Here is an 18,766-nt window from a genome sequence, read left to right as displayed (position 1 = left end):
AATGTGCAGGTGCATACTTTTTGTTTCTTAAATACAATAACTTTATCAACTGTGTTAGTTTGAATTTTTTATCCATGTTTTTATGCACATTGGTTAAAAGTACATGTTTGAAAAATATAATGATATAATTAAGGAGAGATAACAGTTTTACTTGCGTCTATGCTGTAAGAGCGCAGTAGGGCATGTGAGCAAATTTCATAAAGCATGTTAGAGCATCTTGGGTCATTTGCTTTCTTACCCTACTGCGTTCATACAGCATAAGCGCAGTAAAATGTGAGCAATACTTGTAACTTTAATACATAATCATAAATGAAAAAAATGTTCATTGTGGTAAAACAGAAGCAGTTAAGAAAAGTAATCTACTTTTCATGAAGAATTGAAATTGGTTACCTAAAACTGGAGCTTATAAGAAAGTGTTTTCAATTTTCTTGTTGACTATTTCTTTCATAATAGTGGTTGACATTTTAAACAAGAAAGTTATAATGTAACAATTGTTCAAGATTTGTTCCTAAAACGTTATCGTTTAACAATTGTTATCACATCTAGTCAGGAATGTACTGGGTAGATTTCAAGATTTTAATCCATGCAAGAACATTTCTAGATCCGTACTTGATCTATTCTTAACGTGTACAAGAACCACTAGAAAATGATAAGAACATTTTAAGAAATGTGCATGAATTGTTCTTGAACTGTTCAAGAACTGTACTTTTACTACTATTTAAGAAATGTGCATGTATTGTTCTTGAACTGTTCAAGAACTGTACTTTTACTACTCTTTAAGTGTGCAGGAACAATTCAAGTTCTTGAAATGTAACAGTTTCAGTTTAAGAACTATATTGAAGACGCTCCAATATTTTACATAATGGACAGTTTGAGGCCTATATCATACTAAATATATATATATATATATATATATATATACTATAATTTTGTTCTAGTCAAAGTTTGGCACAAGTTGTTAGCTATTGCAGAGAAATAAGACATTTTTTTTCCTTCTCATATACATGTAAATGGGATATCAACAGAATACAGTACTCGGCATGCTAAACTAGATGACGCCATAAACATATTTTAATCAATACAATTCCATTTCACTGATTTTGATCTTTGTTAAGTTTGTTGTCAATCCTATTTATGTGACCATGGTCTACCATGGTATGTGACCATATTCTACCATGGTATGTGACCATGGTCTACCATGGTATGTGACCATGGTAGTTCATGGTCTACCATGGTAGTTCATGGTCATATACCATGGTAGTTCATGGTCTACCATGGTAGTTCATGGTCATATACCATGGTAGTTCATGGTCATATACCATGGTAGTTCATGGTCTACCATGGTAGTTCATGGTCATATACCATGGTAGTTCATGGTCTACCATGGTAGTTCATGGTCATATACCATGGTAGTTCATGATATATCATGGTAGTTCATGATATATCATGGTATACCATGTAACGTCAAATGGCCGCCCCACGGTTTATGACCATGGTCTACCATGGTGTGCTACCATGGTCTACCATGGTATCAAACCATGGTAGACCATGGTCTACCATGGTATAATACCATGGTCTACCATGGTGTGATACCGTGGGGCGGCCATTTGACGTAACATGGTAGTCCATGGTAGTCCATGGTCATATGACCATGAACTACCATGGTAGTCCATGGTAGTCCATGGTTATTGGCCATCATTTTCGCAGGGGTCCCCAGGATGACCCCAAATAGGTAGTAAACATGTCAGGGGGAGGGGGGTTTCTAGTTCTCTCTCAGGAAACCACATGGCTCATTTTAGTCCCAAATGGTGCATTTTGGTAAACCCTCACTGCCATCCCCACCCCCTGAAACTTCTACTGCTATTGCTGCTGACTCAGTGGTTTATGATATCAATATCTGACAAATAGATGAGCTAAAAGTATCTGGCTACCACAGATTCAGACAAAAAAGATTATTGTTCCACTGTTTTCTTTCCATTGTTCTAGAAAATGAATGCTTCGTAATTCAATATGAAACATGTGGCAAGCAGTTTCTTATACAGTCAAGGTCATCAGAAATATCAGTTTTCATATTCATCAGAATATTTAGAATTCATACTATTGTCGTCATTGTCATCATCATCATCATCATCATATCATCATCATCATCAGCAGCAGCATTATCATCATCGTTATCATCATCACTATCACCGAAATTGTCATCGTCGTCGTCATCATCATCATAATCATCATCATCATCATCATCATCATCATCATCATCATCATCATCATCATCATCATCATCATCGTCATCAAAATCATCATCATCAATGTCATCATAAAAATATCTAGAACATCATTTCTACAAACAAATCATATTCAAGATCGTTGTTTTATCCTCTGTATCAAAATTTCATGACGATAATGGTGATTATGATGTCAGCTGACCACAAAGAGGACAATGTATGATCATAATGAAAACAATATGAAGGCTTTGATGACAATTACCACCCATGATGGTGACCACAAGTGGATGCCGAATGGCGCCAATGATCATAATGACAACATTGTTAAAGGATTGATAACAATGATCACCATGGTAACAATGCTTTTTGTCTTTTTAAAAGTTGAAAAAGGAGTACAACCAGAAAATTATTATTTCCGGAATAAGGAAAAATTCCTCAGGCAACATGACTGTGTACCAAGTTCCATTTGAATATTTTGGAGACATTTTTTTTAACTATGGTCAAAGTTCATTCTTTTATATACCAAAGATGAAACCAACAACAACAGCACCAAGGAATTGTCACAATGCCTTCATTTTATCTTGGGAAAAAACTCAGCTAAAAATGCTTGTTTTCTGAATTCTATACAGAATTTTTTTTCTTTGATTTTTAATTCTGGATATTCAGGTAACAAGAAACAGTCTACTTAGAACAATACTGACAGCAGGAAAAAAATCTTACCTGGCAAATATCAAAACAAGTGAACTTAATCTCAACTCTTAAGAACTTTCAGGAGCTCTTAATGAACTCCCACAAAAATAATATGTCCAATTAACAGGTAAACATAGGCGAGAATTACAGAAAACAATACATCTAACACCAGTAATTTCTAAGCACTTGAGGAATTACTTGAGGATATGAAAGATGGCTTATTTGCACCTCCTTTGGGACAAAAATGAATAATAAGAATGAGAGAAATGGTTAGGGGGAGGGTCGGGTGGAATATTGTTGGCAATGCTGAGAAAAAGTGTCCAGTCATGCAGTATGCATAGATGTTCATGTGAAAATCATGGAATTAGAACTGATGATTTGATAACTAACCAATGAACTTAATATTACTCAAATTTTGGGCTCATTTATAATTTTAGCTTAAAGTTATGTTTAGAAAATTACTGTTTTAATATGAAAAGATGAAACCAGTCGTCAAATTTGAATGAACAAGCCAAAAACCTTGATAAACTGTACCTGTGGTTTTGAACATTGTAACAAACCTGGCTATGTAATTATCTTAAATTTGAACATTTAATTTAACCCAGCAGGCATTTCCCTATATAATGCTGATGTATGCCAGATAATGTGCTTATTATGTAAATTTCATCAAGATTCCACAGTATCTCTGTATTAAATGAAATCTCTAGCAGTATAGGATTCTTGGTAAATTGGAGGTTTTCTCTTAATACTTTTCAGTGACTTTCTTGGTCAACAAATTGAGGATCTCTGGTAAATACACTTCTACACTCAATGACAGTTTATTTAAAGGGTCCCTGCAGGGCCTCATTTCAATAAAACATCTTAGCCATAAACCTCATGCTGTTAAAGAGTGCTTGGTGACACTCATAAAGTTACAGGCAGAATTCATACCATAAATGTCCTTACAATATTTTTATTGAAACTCATTGAATGCCAAAAATGGGGTTAATACGCCTGGAAAGTAATGATCTTAAGCCATATATGATTTTCAATGAAACAAGGCCCTAAGAGGATTGCACAAGAAGTTCAAAATGGGAGTCCATCGCTTCAAAATTGTGTCAGAGTTGAGTCACTCAGGTTTTCTGTGTCAGAGATATTCCTGGAAATCTAGTGTATATTTTCGTTCTACATGGCCACATCATTCCAACCAAACAATACTGGTATTCTAGAAATGTTCTGAAGACTTTCATCTACAAAGTTATCTTGCTTGTACATTCACTTGATAAGCAGATATTTGTATGATCTTGATTTCAAAGCAAAACAGTAATATTAATCACTTTCTAGAAATGCCATCTGAACTCTGACGCAAATTTTCCTCACACTTTTTCCAGAAATACATAAATATTCTGGCACCTCAAATAAACATCTGATATCAAACTGTATATTCTAAGATTTATACCAAAAACAGTGGCAAAAATAAAAAGTTCAAAATATAAAAACCGTACACTTTTTCTGCAAAATTCTTTTTTACTCCTTTCTTTCATTTTTTTAATTACAACATAAGATATTATTTCCTTTATGACAAAAATTCCAAATCACTGATTTAACAGCAAATTTACATTAATAAACCTTGTCCGAATCTTGTCCACTATCAATATGACACAAAAATACAATTAAACCTTATGTATGGTCAACAACCAAATATCTGACCGATGATTCAACCACTGACTTTGTTTTTGTGGGAAGAAGAATATTTACATACATGTATATTACTCATGTACATCATCCACCAACTTCCCATTTATTAGGCATGGGCCATTAACGAATGTGGTTAGTTTTAAACCACCTGTCAGGTTTAATGTCGGTTCTACCCACAGAGAAGCTTTTAAAATCAATCCCGAAATTTGATTTTATTGATCAAATTCATGAACATGTGAGTTTAACATCAATTCGTAACTTTTTTAAAAGTGGATTAGATCTGAGCATCCATCAAAAAGTACTTAACTATTAAGAACTCATAAATAACAATATACTTAAGATTATAGTAATTAGTTTTAGTTACATTTGCCAACTCAAATTTGTCAGAGCATTTATTTATGTGTTGTTTTCTCTCTCTCGTTCAGGTAAATAGTTGATCGATATACATAATACAGTAAATATAAGCAGATGAAATACTTACATTTTATATTTACACATCCATTGTACACACTTTTCATTGTTTAAATGTTTTACCTTGATTGAAAACAACAAGAATTCTTGGCATATTTTCAACTTAACCGCATTTTATATGTCACAAAATAGCAACAGAAATATGAGGCAGTGTAGAATATAGTACAGTGTATTATAATAGCCACGTTTTATCCAATATTATGCTAATTATTTACGAATAAAACACCAGTGTCAGAGCAAAATAAATCCGCGGGCTTAACTGTGTTTTCATCTTTCATGGTTCATAAAATATCAAAATTTGGTCACATTCATTTACGAAATATTTTCTACCTACAGAAATTAAGTGTAGTAGGCCATTCACGTTGCTGCACTATAAATCAAGGTGCAATAAACAAACAGTAATAGCTGTCAAAGTTGTGTATTTCTCTTTGTTAGAGGTTGGCAAATGTTGTGATATACTACTACTCAAGACAAAAAACATTTTGAGGTAGCACTGATTCTTACAAACTTATTCTCTTTAATGAGCCATGCCAACTGAATCATTGGAAAATGATCAGAACTAGAATTAATGGACCGGAAATCAACAATCTTGTCCGAAATTGTCAGGACTCACTCTAAACTTGAAAACCTGAACCCTCCAACCCCACCACCCAACCCCCGATTGCCCCAATCCTCCATCCAACCCTACCCCAACCCCTATCACCTAGCTACTAGGTAAAAAAAAAGAAATCCTTGACTTACATAATACAGCTGACATTCTTATGGCAAAAGTTCAGTTCTTAATCCACATGAGCCTGTAAAAAAAATTCCCTCCCTATTGCTACCCTGATCTTGAAATAATTAGTTTAGAATTTCAAACAATGCACCAGAAATAAAAAAGTTTTGTCCCAAATTGTCAGGACACATCAAAGACCTTCACCCCTCAATCTCCCACTCCCCCATCCAAATTCAAAGACACAAAGACAAGTTTCATATAGCTGTCGATCTTATGACTTCACATCAGTCTATATTCGACTATAATAACATACAACACAAGGGAGACAACTGCAATATGTACACCAAGTTCTTGGCATATTTTTTCTGCTGAAAAAATACATTATTGGCTAAAGACCTGACAATTTCTCAGCAGTGTTGAAGGATTCATGTCTAGCTGTGGTCAGCCTGCCAAAACATGAAATGAATATGAGCCATGAGAAGAAATGAAACTCCAGGCATCTCTGATCAGATCTGTAGATTAATGCCCATATTTTTATTGCTAAAATATTCCCTCCCCAGCCTCCCCCCCCCCCCATTTTTCTCATAAATAGCAAGCAATTGTCTTGGGGAATAAAAAATGAAGGCTAGAGCCCATTAGAACCCATGGCATACTGATAGATTCAGAGAAAGTTGTGCTTTCTAAAACAGGGATGTGATTGACCTGGCAGCTGAATGGCTAGAACCATTTGGCCAATGGTTTGGGGATGTTTAAGGCCAATCAGTTCAACAGGGTAAAGCAGACCCTACCATGGAAGCAAAACTTGCTTTTTAGAAGCACTTTTGAAGGCTCTCCTCAATTCAAATTTGAAATGAACTGCGGTGTATAAAGCAGCAACCAAAAGCAACCAGTTATTTTTTTTTATTATTTTTTGGGGGGGGGGGGGGGGGGGGGGAGGAGGGGGGAGGTGGGATCCGTAACTGGAACCGTTAGATCCCCTTGAAATTCACAAATCCACAAACAAATCACATTTCTGAAATATCACTGTGGAGGCTCAAACACCATCTCTCTGATAACACAGTACTCAGACTTTTTAAGCAGTCACCTGGGCTCAAGACTAACAGTAATAAACAATTTTCAGACATTATAAGAACAATACATGCTACAAAATCATTATTCTTCTAGTCTGGTTCATTTAATTCCGATAATCATGTGAATTTAAACTATTCTGTCAAGAACATTGTAAACAACAATACCATTGGTAACATTCTACAATAATTATTTAAAGGGGCTCGTATGATAAAATAGCGGGAAAAAAAAGAAAATTGTCAAAGACTGACATAAACTTGGCATCGATGTGAACAATGCATTTAAACATACTTTATATATACTGAAGTACCACATAGTTTACAATTTATTTAAGTTTAGCAGTTATTTCGTATTTTTCCACTAAAAAAAGATTACTGGGTATGTCTACCAGGTAGAATTCATTCCTTTTGCGTGATTGGCTAGTCGGTGTTATCACGTGATATTACCGAGGTAGGTGTATAGCTTAATTATGTCACCCAATTAGAGTAAGCCGTCGTGGCTCAGTGGATACGACGCTGGAGTGCAATTTTGGCGACAAGTTCTAACCTGGTCTCTGACACAATTTTTTTTTTTACATTTTGGTACTTTTTTTTTACAATTATGATATCAAAGCGTAACACATTCTATTAGATAATTGTCCTGAGATTTATTACAGAAAAATACTTTTTTTGGTGCCAATCTGGTGTACAGTCCCTTTAACTCAAGAAGGCTCTGATATGCAGTAAACAGAAACTAAAAATTGGCATTATTCAATTCACAAACTCTCATAATTATTTAATATTATTTGTCACACAGTATATGACTAGAAAACGAAAGAGTATTAAAAATTTGAGGGGGATACACCCTCATTGTTAGAGACTTTCCTCATTCTAAACAGACTAATAATCAATACTTCAAATTTAAGTTTCAGTTTCGAAATCAAATTAATTACGTATCTTTCATAGTAAATAAGCATAGCCTTGTTTTGTACCTTCAGATGTCATTTAAAGACAACTATCCTTAAATTTGTTTTTTTATTTTTATCTTTTGAAAGAAGTGCTGGGCTGGTATCCTATATTGGACTCAATTGGATCTATTGATGATGATGTAGCTAATCGGATTACTTGTGACAATTAAACTGACCAATATAGTAAATGAATTCTATGATGTATGACCGTAAGATACACTTAAGTTGAAAATTTAATACCAACATCGGATCTGATAACCAGTTATGGGGTGTAAGACACCTAGCTCTTTTGTATGGAAAAAAACTATAAAAAAAATCAGTTTAGGAAAAAAATCTCACAGTACTTTTTCAAACATTTTAGGAAGGAGTAAAATATCATAGAAGTAAATATATCACTAAGAAACATCATTAAATGATGAGTGTGATTCTCAATTTTTATGAAATTTAGGAGAAGAAAATAATCTTGTTTTTTATATAGATGAAGCCACAAATCTTTTGTGTGGTTAAGGTTACACATCTTGTCGACAGGTTTCTTGATATGTTTTTTAATTTTTATTTTTTATTTTTTACTAGGCTTTATGTTTAAAGATGTATTGTCATCATTTGGGAATGGCATTCAAGTAATTTTTAGCATAAAGCATTTTAAACTACAATTAAAGCACACATTTTTTTTCTTTGGGAATCGATCAACAGACTATGAAAATAAGGTAGGGTGGCGCCTATTTCGTAGGTAGGGTGGGGTAACCTGAACCATAAGTGGGTTTTTTTTGCCCTATACAGATGATGAGAATAAAACTTGGGAACAATCACATCAATAGTGCAATAAAAGAGAATAATTAACTTGGTACATCATAAAACATATTTCTTACATGTCTTATACCTGTACGATGTTTCAAAGAAACATAAAATTCCATAGTTCCAATAGTTCTGAGAAAAACAATTTTGTTATTGGTGGAATTCTTTCTGCCTGTTAATATAATGTTGCAAATCTGTATGAAACTGTGGGAAAGACAAGAAATATGTTTTTTTACGCCCATGAAAAAGTAATGATTAATATTAGAACCATACTTCAGTTTATGTGTTATAATAAGCAGTGGAAGATTTGAACAGAGGAATGGCAAATGTTTGACAGAGGAAAAATATTGCTGGAATCTTTAACTATAAACTGAAAGTATTCAGCATATCATTCACATGATAAATTATTTAGTTCCAAAGACTGTAGAAAAATCTAAAGAAATAGAATTAAAGGCACAAGTTACATGACAGTGAAATCTTAGTATCAAAGTTTCCAATCTCTTTAAAGGGACAAGACACCAGATGGAATCTTGACCAACAAACTAAAAGTATTCAGCATCATTCACATAATTAATTATTTTTTTCCAAAGACTGTAGAAAAATTTAAAGAAAAATAAGGCACAAGTGAATCTTAGTATCAGTCTCCACTTTCTTTAAAGGGACTAGACACCAGATGATACAATTGCAAGAAAAAATTTTTGTTTGCATAATATTACATAAAATTTACATTGTTGTGTATTATGCAATAAATCATACTTATTTAATTGCATCACATCACTTACGTCACAGTTTTTGTGCATTTTTACAATATGAAAATTTCTGGGGTTGTTTTCCACATAAATCCCAATAAATGATAATTTATGATTTGAACTGGGAAACCATTTATGATTATGCTCTATTTCTGGATGGGGAAACTCAGCTCAGACATCAACATGATTGTTGCAGTTTTTCTTACATAAATCAAGTAAAATGAGATTTTATCGGCTTCCTACTTGCTCGCATTGACAATTCAAGGCTTGTTTTAAAGAAATGCTGTGTCTGCCGATTTTTGGACCATCTGGTGTCTAGTCCCTTTAAGGTCGTGCAAAAAGAGCATTTTTTTCAGTCTCACACAGTAGGCAATCAGGTCGCCATGGTAATCATTAGATTCCAATCTTGATGAAAATAAATTGCTGTCAAAAACAATTATACCTTATATTGGCGAATGGAATTTGAGAAAGCATTCAATATAAATAATATGGAAAATAATTCAGAGAAATTATCTGGGCAAATTATAATTTGGCAAAAATGAAAAATATTTGTTTTCTTTGTTTGGCCATATTTAAAGGGTTTGGTGGGTAGGTGTTGGTGTTTTTTACATCCTTAAAAGACCAAAATAATCATACTAGGTTGATGCAAAAATTTGTTGTTGTTTTTTTGTTTTTTTTTAGTGAATTGTTATGTTTAACTCATTTTGCATCAAAGAATACTGCCCCTTTAATTCTATAATGAAAAATGAAAATAAAATGACCACCTGACAAGCTAATAAAATGTTTTAATATTTAGAGTCAGGTAAGGCCAAGCAGACAATTCATCCATTATGACATTAATACAAAACATATTCTACTGGTATAGTTATAAGATGATAAATTTGAATTTTAAAACAGTTTTCACAGAGAGCTATTTTAAAATAGCCATTCATATATTATTTAAGAAATAAATTATATTAAAATTAAATATTTCATCATAGTTAAAAATTTATTACCAATAAATATTGAGTTATTACCTCCCTTTAATAAACGTAGCATCACTATAGTGTTATTAAAATGTAATTCATGCAAAAAAAATGGTTTAAAAATTGGTTTAAAAAATGGTTTAAATTAATATGAAATAAGCATAAAAATAATGTTGATGTTAATTTCTTAAATGCACTTACTAGCGTAGCCATACAAATAGAAGCAAAAATGACTGGTAAAATGTCTGAAAATCCTTTGTTTCCAAATTATCTCAACTTCCAGTGGGGAAGCAATTGTTTCTGAGTTACAGCCAACACAGCATGTCAGAGTGTGATAAGGTTATGTGATAAGGCAGGGACTCTTTCCCCAAGGGTGACATTTCATTGTCCCCAGGGGGTGGGGAAAGGGTGTTTCTTGAAGTTTGTAATTAGGTTAGACAAAGGGAGGGACAATGCCAATAACACCATCTAATTAGCTTACAGTTATTTTCTCATGGTTAAAAATCAAGTCTGTGTTGGAATTTTCTTGGCGTTAGTTTTTTTGTTGCCATATGTTCACTTTCATCCTTTTTTTCTTAGACGCAATTTTATTGATATCAAGCTTTGGCTGAATGGCTAAAAATTCTCTAAAATCCAAATACACCAACCAAGTCAGCCTGATGTTGCATAATTTTGCAAGTTTTCATACTAGGCCCTTAATCATACACATAATATTTATATATCTGAGTTTTCTGACAATTTCTGCAATGTCTAAATTAAAGAACATAAAAAAGGGTAAATTCCATCTGACTTTACTAAATAGCTATTAAGGAAAATCTGATGTAATATTTAATCCATTATTTACTTCAAGGTATGCCAGAAAAAATCCATTATAATTTCTGGTATAATTAAAACACGTTCTGGAAAGTTCACAGTCCTCCACAGTGGGGCTAAAGTGAGTCAGTGCGAGAATTTCTGAGAAACACCCTCCTGTTTTTGATGAGTTTACCATGTAAAAGAACTTACTCAGTCCTCTCTGCATGATAATCACATCATTTTGAAACCTGTGCCAATGAGTATTTCATGAAAATGAATGAGCTGTTCATATTGTCACCTTAGGCCTAAAAAACAACAACATTTGGTTCCGGTTACCCGACCCTACCTACTGAATAGGCGCCGACCCTACCGTTTTTATAGTCAGTTTGAAAAAAAATGATGAAAAAGTAAAAAAAAATACAAAAAAAAAATTCTTTTTTTTTTTTTTTGCTTTTCAATATGTAGTTTAAAAGCTTAATTGCTTATATAGAAGATAACTTTAACACCATTCTCCAATGATGAAAATGACATTCTTATATAAAGCCTAATAAAAAATAAATAAAAAAAAGCCTACCTACCCTACCTATTTTTGAAAAGGATGTAACCCTAACAAATTTTTTTAGGCCTTAGAGCAAGAACTCAATATCTGCTTTTATCTATAAATGCAGTTATTGCACTAGGGTGATATTACACTATGATGCCTATTGTGTTCTGGTATTATCTGTACTGAGCTTGGCACCTTGGTTCAATAGTTCACACATATGTAGTTAATCTAGGACTGTCAATGTTATTATCTTATTACATCATAATTTCTGTCATCCCGTTTGGAGATAGAATTTGGTTTAGATGAAATATATACTTCTTTAAAATAAGATAATGCAGATAATAACAAATTTGATGCAGAGCAAAAACGCCAAAACTGGTCTGTTTGTGTTATTCAAAAAGGGGAATGACTTTACAAATATTAAAGCCAGAGTTATTGGCCTCCAGTGCATTTTCACCAATTATGGGGAAGACACTTTCGCCCATTTATTTCAGTTTTTGGGAAAAATTCTCAGAGTAATTTTTCAAACATTTTGGGAACAAATGGAGAAAATATCAATGAAGCTGAAAATATATCACTCAGTAACATTACTTAATAAATCGTGAGATTCTCATTACAGTATAACATTTTTTATTGTATTTTTTTTTTTGGGGGGGGGGGGGGGGGAATAAAAATTTCAGAAGCTTTTTTGAGAATGGGGAATTTCAGAGGATATTTAGGGAAAAACAACAGGGTCTGACCCTTGGGGTAGTAACCGGCTATCTGCTCTGGCAATGAAGAGTAAAATAAGGCCATGGCCTTGAACAACAGCTGTGCATCATCCATATTGTCTCTCACAGGCAACATGTTTACCAAGTTTTATGTGAATTTGTTATGTTCTTTTAGCTCTGGCCAAAGCTATGACAAAAACTCAACTTTTGTTTCCCTGAACACAGCCAAGCTAAAAAACCATTATTACGTAATATTCTGTACCGCCTTCCCTCAGATCCAGCAACCCCAGGGTACAAAAAATGAACATTCCAGCTTCTCCAGAATAATTTGCTATGTAAATGTGCAGCCTTGCACTTGCTGTGAAAATCCGCAATGTGTGCTTTGTTCATTAATATCTTGTGGGAAGTTTTTGCATTAATTTCAGCATAATGAAGTGGTTGTCATAGAAATAGAGTTAATTGGATGCTATCAAAAATGATGAAGAATGGTCTTTATTCGAAGATCATATCATTTATATGTAACTGAGAGACTCAGGCATATGAGCTAGTGATGGTATAATCTAGCTTGAAATTTGGCCTAACAATGCTCCTGAGCCCCATTTAAAAGAGTGGTTGAATAGCATTTTGCATTATAGTCTGACTTTATGCAAAGATCATATCATATATATGTAACTGAGAGAGTCAGGCACAATTGACAAGTGATGGTATAATGAAGCTTCGAATTTGGCCTGATAATGCTCCTGAGCCCCATTTAAAAGATTGCTGAAATATCATTTGGCATTTGGCCTCACAAGTGCACAAGGGCCTATTTAAAGTTTGGTGTAATAGCATCAGGCATAGGCCTGTCAATGCTCCTGAGACCCATTTAAAGTTTGGTGTAAAAGCATTTGGCATTTGGTCTAACAAGCGCAAAAGACCTATTTACAGCCTGGTGTAATAACATTTGGCTTGAGGAATGTATGCACAAGCCCAATTTAACGTTTGGTGTAATAGCATTTGGCCTCACAAGTGCAAGAGGCTTATTTACAGCCTGGTGTAATAACATTTGGCTTGAGGAATGTATGCACAAGCCCAGTTTAACATTTGGTGTAATAGCATTTGGCCTCACAAGTGCAAGAGGCTTATTTACAGCCTGATGTAATAGCATTTGGCTTGAGGAATGTATGCACAAGCCCAGTTTAACATTTGGTGTAATAGCATTTGGCCTCACAAGTGCAAGAGGCTTATTTACAGCCTGGTGTAATAGCATTTGGCTTGAGGAATGTATGCACAAGCCCAGTTTAAAGTTTGGTGTAATAGCATTTGGCCTCACAAGTGCAAGAGGCTTATTTACAGCCTGGTGTAATAGCATTTGGCTTGAGGAATGTATGCACAAGCCCAGTTTAAAGTTTGGTGTAATAGCATTTGGCCTCACAAGTGCAAGAGGGCCTAGCTATTTAAATCCTGGTCTTAATAGCATAAGGCATTTGGCCTCACAAATGCACAAGGTGTAATATCGTTTGCCATTTGGTCTCACAACTGCTCCAGCCTCATTTAAATGCTTCATGGAGAATTAACATTTGACATCTCAAATGTGCCAGGTGTGATATAGCATTTGTCAGCCTCATCTAAAAGTTTGGTATAATATAGCATTTGACATCACAAACAGACTGAGCCACATTTATAGGCTTTGTATTACAGTGCATCAGCTCACCATTTAAAAGCTTAACATAATATCATAAAGAAATAAACAGTCATGCTGTTTGTTATACTCAAAAGCCCTTCAATTCACTTAATAAAAGTCTATTATAGATACAATACCAATTGGAATTCCCTCAAATATAACATATACCTTATACACCTGACTGTTTCTCATAAACAAGAGCAAACACAAATGCACAAGGCGCTGTGGGGCAAACACAAATGCTTAGGCACTGAGAGCAAACACAAACGCTCAAGGACACAGCAGAGAAAATCTAATAGCTCAACGCACCGCAGAGCATTCACAAATGCTCAAGGGCAATGCGGAGCAAACACAAACGCTCAAGGACGTCGGGGAGCAAAGACATTTGCTCAATGGACATAACTCAACAATTAATAATAAAGCCAGAGTAATGGGCCTTGCATGTACAAAGCAACATGTGTACCAAGTATCATTTGACTGTCTTAAATGGTTTGAGAGTACGTGTGTTAAAAATTGGTTAAAGATTTTGCACAACGACAAGGCAAACACTTTAAAAGCTATGACAAAAATGTTTTTTTGAATCACAGTCCAGCTAAAAATCAGCAAAGAAATTAAAGAGCTGTAAAGTTAAGTAAAAACTTACCATAGTTACCTGATCCCTGTTGGGATGAACTGCTAATACCATCCCCTGATACATGGCTGTCACTTTGTTTGTACCAGTAATATACTTTCTTTTAAACCAAGAAACAACAATCACAACAGGTACCTCCAGCCTATTTCTTCAAAAACTGAGATAATTCCAGAAGTAACATTCATATATAATGAATTGTCTTTTCAGGCCTAATTCTTTTTCTTCAAAGATAATATTATTCCGGTAGTGATATATTCACAATTGGCTGTTTTCCTCTTTCTAATAATTAAAGGAAGTTATATATATCTACTTCCTCAAAGGCAAGAATAATTTCCAGTGGTAATAAGAATCACAGTCCTTGACCCTTGTAACCCCTTTGTCCACCCTGGTCAGCCTCACATGAGCTGCCTGATTATGAAGTCTGAAGTACACATACACTTGAATACTCAAACAATCTCATCCTGCCATATCTTTCATTATTATAACAACAGGATGACAATTTTATATATCAGTCACAGATTACTCTGAGTGTCTATCCTCTTTTACAATGCTGTTTCATTGAACACAAGCTGATCTGACCAAATCCTCAAGTCCATAATAAATCACCTTTCCTCTGTCCTTTTTTTCAACAAAATCCAATACAGTGACACCTCCGATATTATTTCCTCATTGATTTCCTTTAAAAATTGCTAATTAATTTCTGTAACACAACACAATAATTCATTTATATTCCCTACAGCACAGTATTAATTTAGCAAGCTGCTTTTCATGGAATCATCAAAATTTGCAAAATCAACACAATAAAACACCTACACTTACAAACAATGAACAAAATAACGTCATTACAATAATACTCCCATCAATTCCATTGCCAGTCATATCAAAGTTCTCAGTAAGCACTTAGTACCACTAGTCAGGATCATCGTTTAAACAACAATTGTTCCCTCAGTCTGTCTCCCCAACAGGCTGTTAAGTTACCTAATCAATAAAACCAATTGTAGGAGTATGTGGAATCACCAGCTGCTGATATTTGGAATTCTAATCAAGTAATCCTGACAACAAAAGTGCTCATTTCTGCTCATTAATATTCCATACAATTCTGCCGAATGGGCATTTACTGGGTTCTCATGAATATTTAAAAAACATAAAAAAACCTGCACATGTTTCACTCACTAAAATCTGCTTTTAAGCAAAAATATTCATGTCAACAAATGCACAAAAATAATGCTTTTGCTGCAATTTCTGAAATTAATGTAATAAGGCTTCCATAAAAAGATTTTTGATGTAAAAACAAATTTTCTTTTAATGTAAAAAATATTTTCTGGAAATTTCATATTAATTTTTATATGACAAATATCATACACCGAGTAGATAAAAAAAAAATCCTTGTGCGATTCCCAGAACAATTTCATATAATTATATTATTTGTAGCTATTTTCAACTATTCCAGCAAAAAAAAATCCTAACATTTAGAACAGTCACTGACTGACATTATGACGCCAAGAAAGAAAACAGAACAATGCCAAGTAATTGTTGTATGCAATCATTAATATTAATGAATCATTGTTGTATTGCGCAATCTTTACAATCTCTCTCAGCAGATCAATATATTCCTAGGTCTCAGACTCAATACATTACTACACAGGTGAGCAAACAAACATGATCATTATCAGCAGATCTCAAGTAGAGGTGTCCAGACCATTGGTCATAAACCTGACCAAGTTTCATCCAAATCCACTGAGGAGAATTTCAGACTGAAATAACAGTTATTCAATCCCTAGGAAACATCTGCTGTTTAATTCCATTGTCTAAAATGTTGCATCATTCAAAATGTTTTAGATTTCACAAAATGATATTGACTTCCAGTAACTTGAAAAATTCAAATCACTTTTGTCAAACTCTGTTGAAACTTTTACAATAAAATGCACTGCATTTTGGTGTCAAATATAACACTCCCGGTGGCTTTAGCTGTTGTAATTAATTCCATTCAATAAATAATATAGCTTTAAACACCTACGATTATTTTATATTAAACACAAAACTCCACTTATTATACCACATTAACCACAGACATTTCCGAAGCCCCAAATTCCACATAAGCCAATATTAAATTCCTCAACAAAAGTGAGTATCATTAAAATTTAAGCCTAATCACACATGTAATGGAATATAAGAACTCGCCTAATCAATTTATCTCTCGTTAATCGCTCTTTAGTGAAAAACTAAAGAGATTATCTAAATCAACCACTTGGCAGCCACAAAAAAAACAACACTCGGTTATCCATGCTAGCGTTTTTTGTCAGAGAAAGTGCCACCGATATTCTCAAAGAATTCTTGTAAACAGGAGCAAATCTTACTCCCAAATGCCAGTTTATTATAAATACATCTGCATAGACTATAAACCCCGTGACACATCTCTGAAATCCATGAGAAACAGCCTACACAAGCAATTTTATGATTTTTATTTAGCGAAAACTAGTAAAATCAACGTTAACGATTACATGTCGCTAAATTTCATTAAGGAAATAATGAGCACAAATTCGACAGCGATAAAGCACTCCTTGTAACTGAAAGCATTTAAACTATTACTGAAATTATTTTCCTGGTATTATAAATATATAATGTACAAAACTGACATTGTGTGGTCGCAATCATAATTGTCAGTGGATTTTATGCAGGTTTGACAGGCAAACGAGCTGCTTTGAACAAAATCAACAATATCGTATTTCAAAGCTTATTAACCGCGATAATGGAATTATCTACTGAAGCAAACGAGGTTCATTGTTTAAAATATTTCATACATGTTGCATGAAAATATCTACAGCAATGAATGCATGCAGACTATCCTAAAATGTAGAGAAAAAAACATTCTTCCATATGCCAATAAAGCGGTAATAAATTTCTGAAATTCCGGTCAAAATTGATGAAAATTTTCAGAGCTACCAACCAATTAGTAAATGTTAGAGCCTAAAAAATGAATAACCCACAAAGAACAAAAGGCTTTAAAGACCAAACTGGTGTGTGGTTAGAGGTCTAAAACTTTGAAGTTTAGCCCACCCCAATGCAGTATTAAAGATGGTGTGTATGCTTATTTATACTCACACTCGGGCCTTGCCCATTCAGCGAGTGCTCCAATAAGATTGTTTTAGTTATTTTAGTTTTTCTTGAGCATCATGCACAGACAGAATGTAATCCTGGTTAGAGCTACCCAGGTTCTTTAATGTGCTCCAATGTATAGCACTGTCACACGGGACCCCCATTTAACGTCACTCCCAAAAGACTATTTATTTTTTTAGTAGTGCAGCAGGGAATCGAATCTGCGACCCCTGGGTGCCAACCCTAAATTATCATAATATATCTAATACTCAGAAACTTCTCAAGTTCAGTTCATCGCCCAAAGCGGGGCTCAATTTACTCACGACCCTACACAGAAGCACCTAGCAGTGTAATAATGTCCACCTAACCAACTGACCAAGCCAGCTTCCATCAGCTGAGACCTAAAAATAATTGGGGTTTTCTCGTTGAGTACGGCCTGAAAACAGTTATGGGTCAGTAAGTACGGATTGCAATGAGAAAAAAAGATCATAGGCGGCATAAAAAACATGATCAGTCAGTAACCAAAACCAAACATATTTTTGTTTCGGCCTAATTGAGTAAAAAAAGTTTTAATATATATCTTCCTTTTTTCAGAAAAAATTACATCTTTTTATCAACATTATGAGAATGCACTTTTAAAATAGTAAAATTATTAGTTGTTATGCTGTTATGTTGTAAAATGAGTTTAAAATGAAATTGCGAAATGACAAGTATTTTCATGACATTAGGACCAGGCAAAAGGATGTCAAATTTATGCAACAAATTACCAAAGGCAACAAAAATTCTAAGAAATGAGTCGAAGTTAATGAAATACAGAAACCCTCTTCTGCGGGAACATCCCATTCACGAGCAAAACTGTGGCCCCTTTTCCTGTACCCCTAATGTGACACTGATCATTTCAAGATGAGATCTCCCTGAAAATGTTAGGTAAGCTCTTGAGAATACTGGGTTTTGTGAACTAAAATGTGGGTTTGTGGTATTAACATGCCTGTTAGGGATTAATCAAAAGTTTCAGAAATGCACTGT

The 18,766-nt window shown here is 34.0% G+C and overlaps 1 protein-coding gene across 11 annotated transcripts in view; it reads right to left on the bottom strand.

Annotated features, from left to right (window-relative positions):
* The window catches only part of LOC128213060 (focal adhesion kinase 1-like), a 105,690-nt gene that overhangs the window by 69,676 nt on the left and 17,248 nt on the right, over positions 1-18,766 (bottom strand). Inside the window, exons 1-2 of one of the 11 annotated variants that reach the window (XM_052918565.1) lie at positions 17,146-17,160; positions 14,657-15,344 (exon numbers count right to left, since the gene is read on the bottom strand). The exons of 6 other annotated variants lie outside the window; for them this stretch is intronic. In XM_052918565.1, coding sequence (XP_052774525.1) covers positions 14,657-14,710 — 54 coding nt within the window. In that variant the 5' untranslated portion in view covers positions 14,711-15,344; positions 17,146-17,160. Of the gene's footprint in view, positions 1-2,945; positions 2,963-5,073; positions 5,280-14,656; positions 15,555-15,622; positions 15,966-17,145; positions 17,161-18,766 lie in introns of those variants that run through there. 4 more of the 11 variants (XM_052918564.1, XM_052918566.1, XM_052918569.1 and 1 more) reach the window with 4 other exon arrangements.

Source organism: Mya arenaria, chromosome 13, assembly GCF_026914265.1.
Source record: "Mya arenaria isolate MELC-2E11 chromosome 13, ASM2691426v1".
Taxonomy (NCBI): Eukaryota; Metazoa; Mollusca; class Bivalvia; order Myida; family Myidae; genus Mya; species Mya arenaria.
Note: the sequence above shows the minus strand (reverse complement) of the source record. Positions and strands in the feature narration are given on the sequence as shown.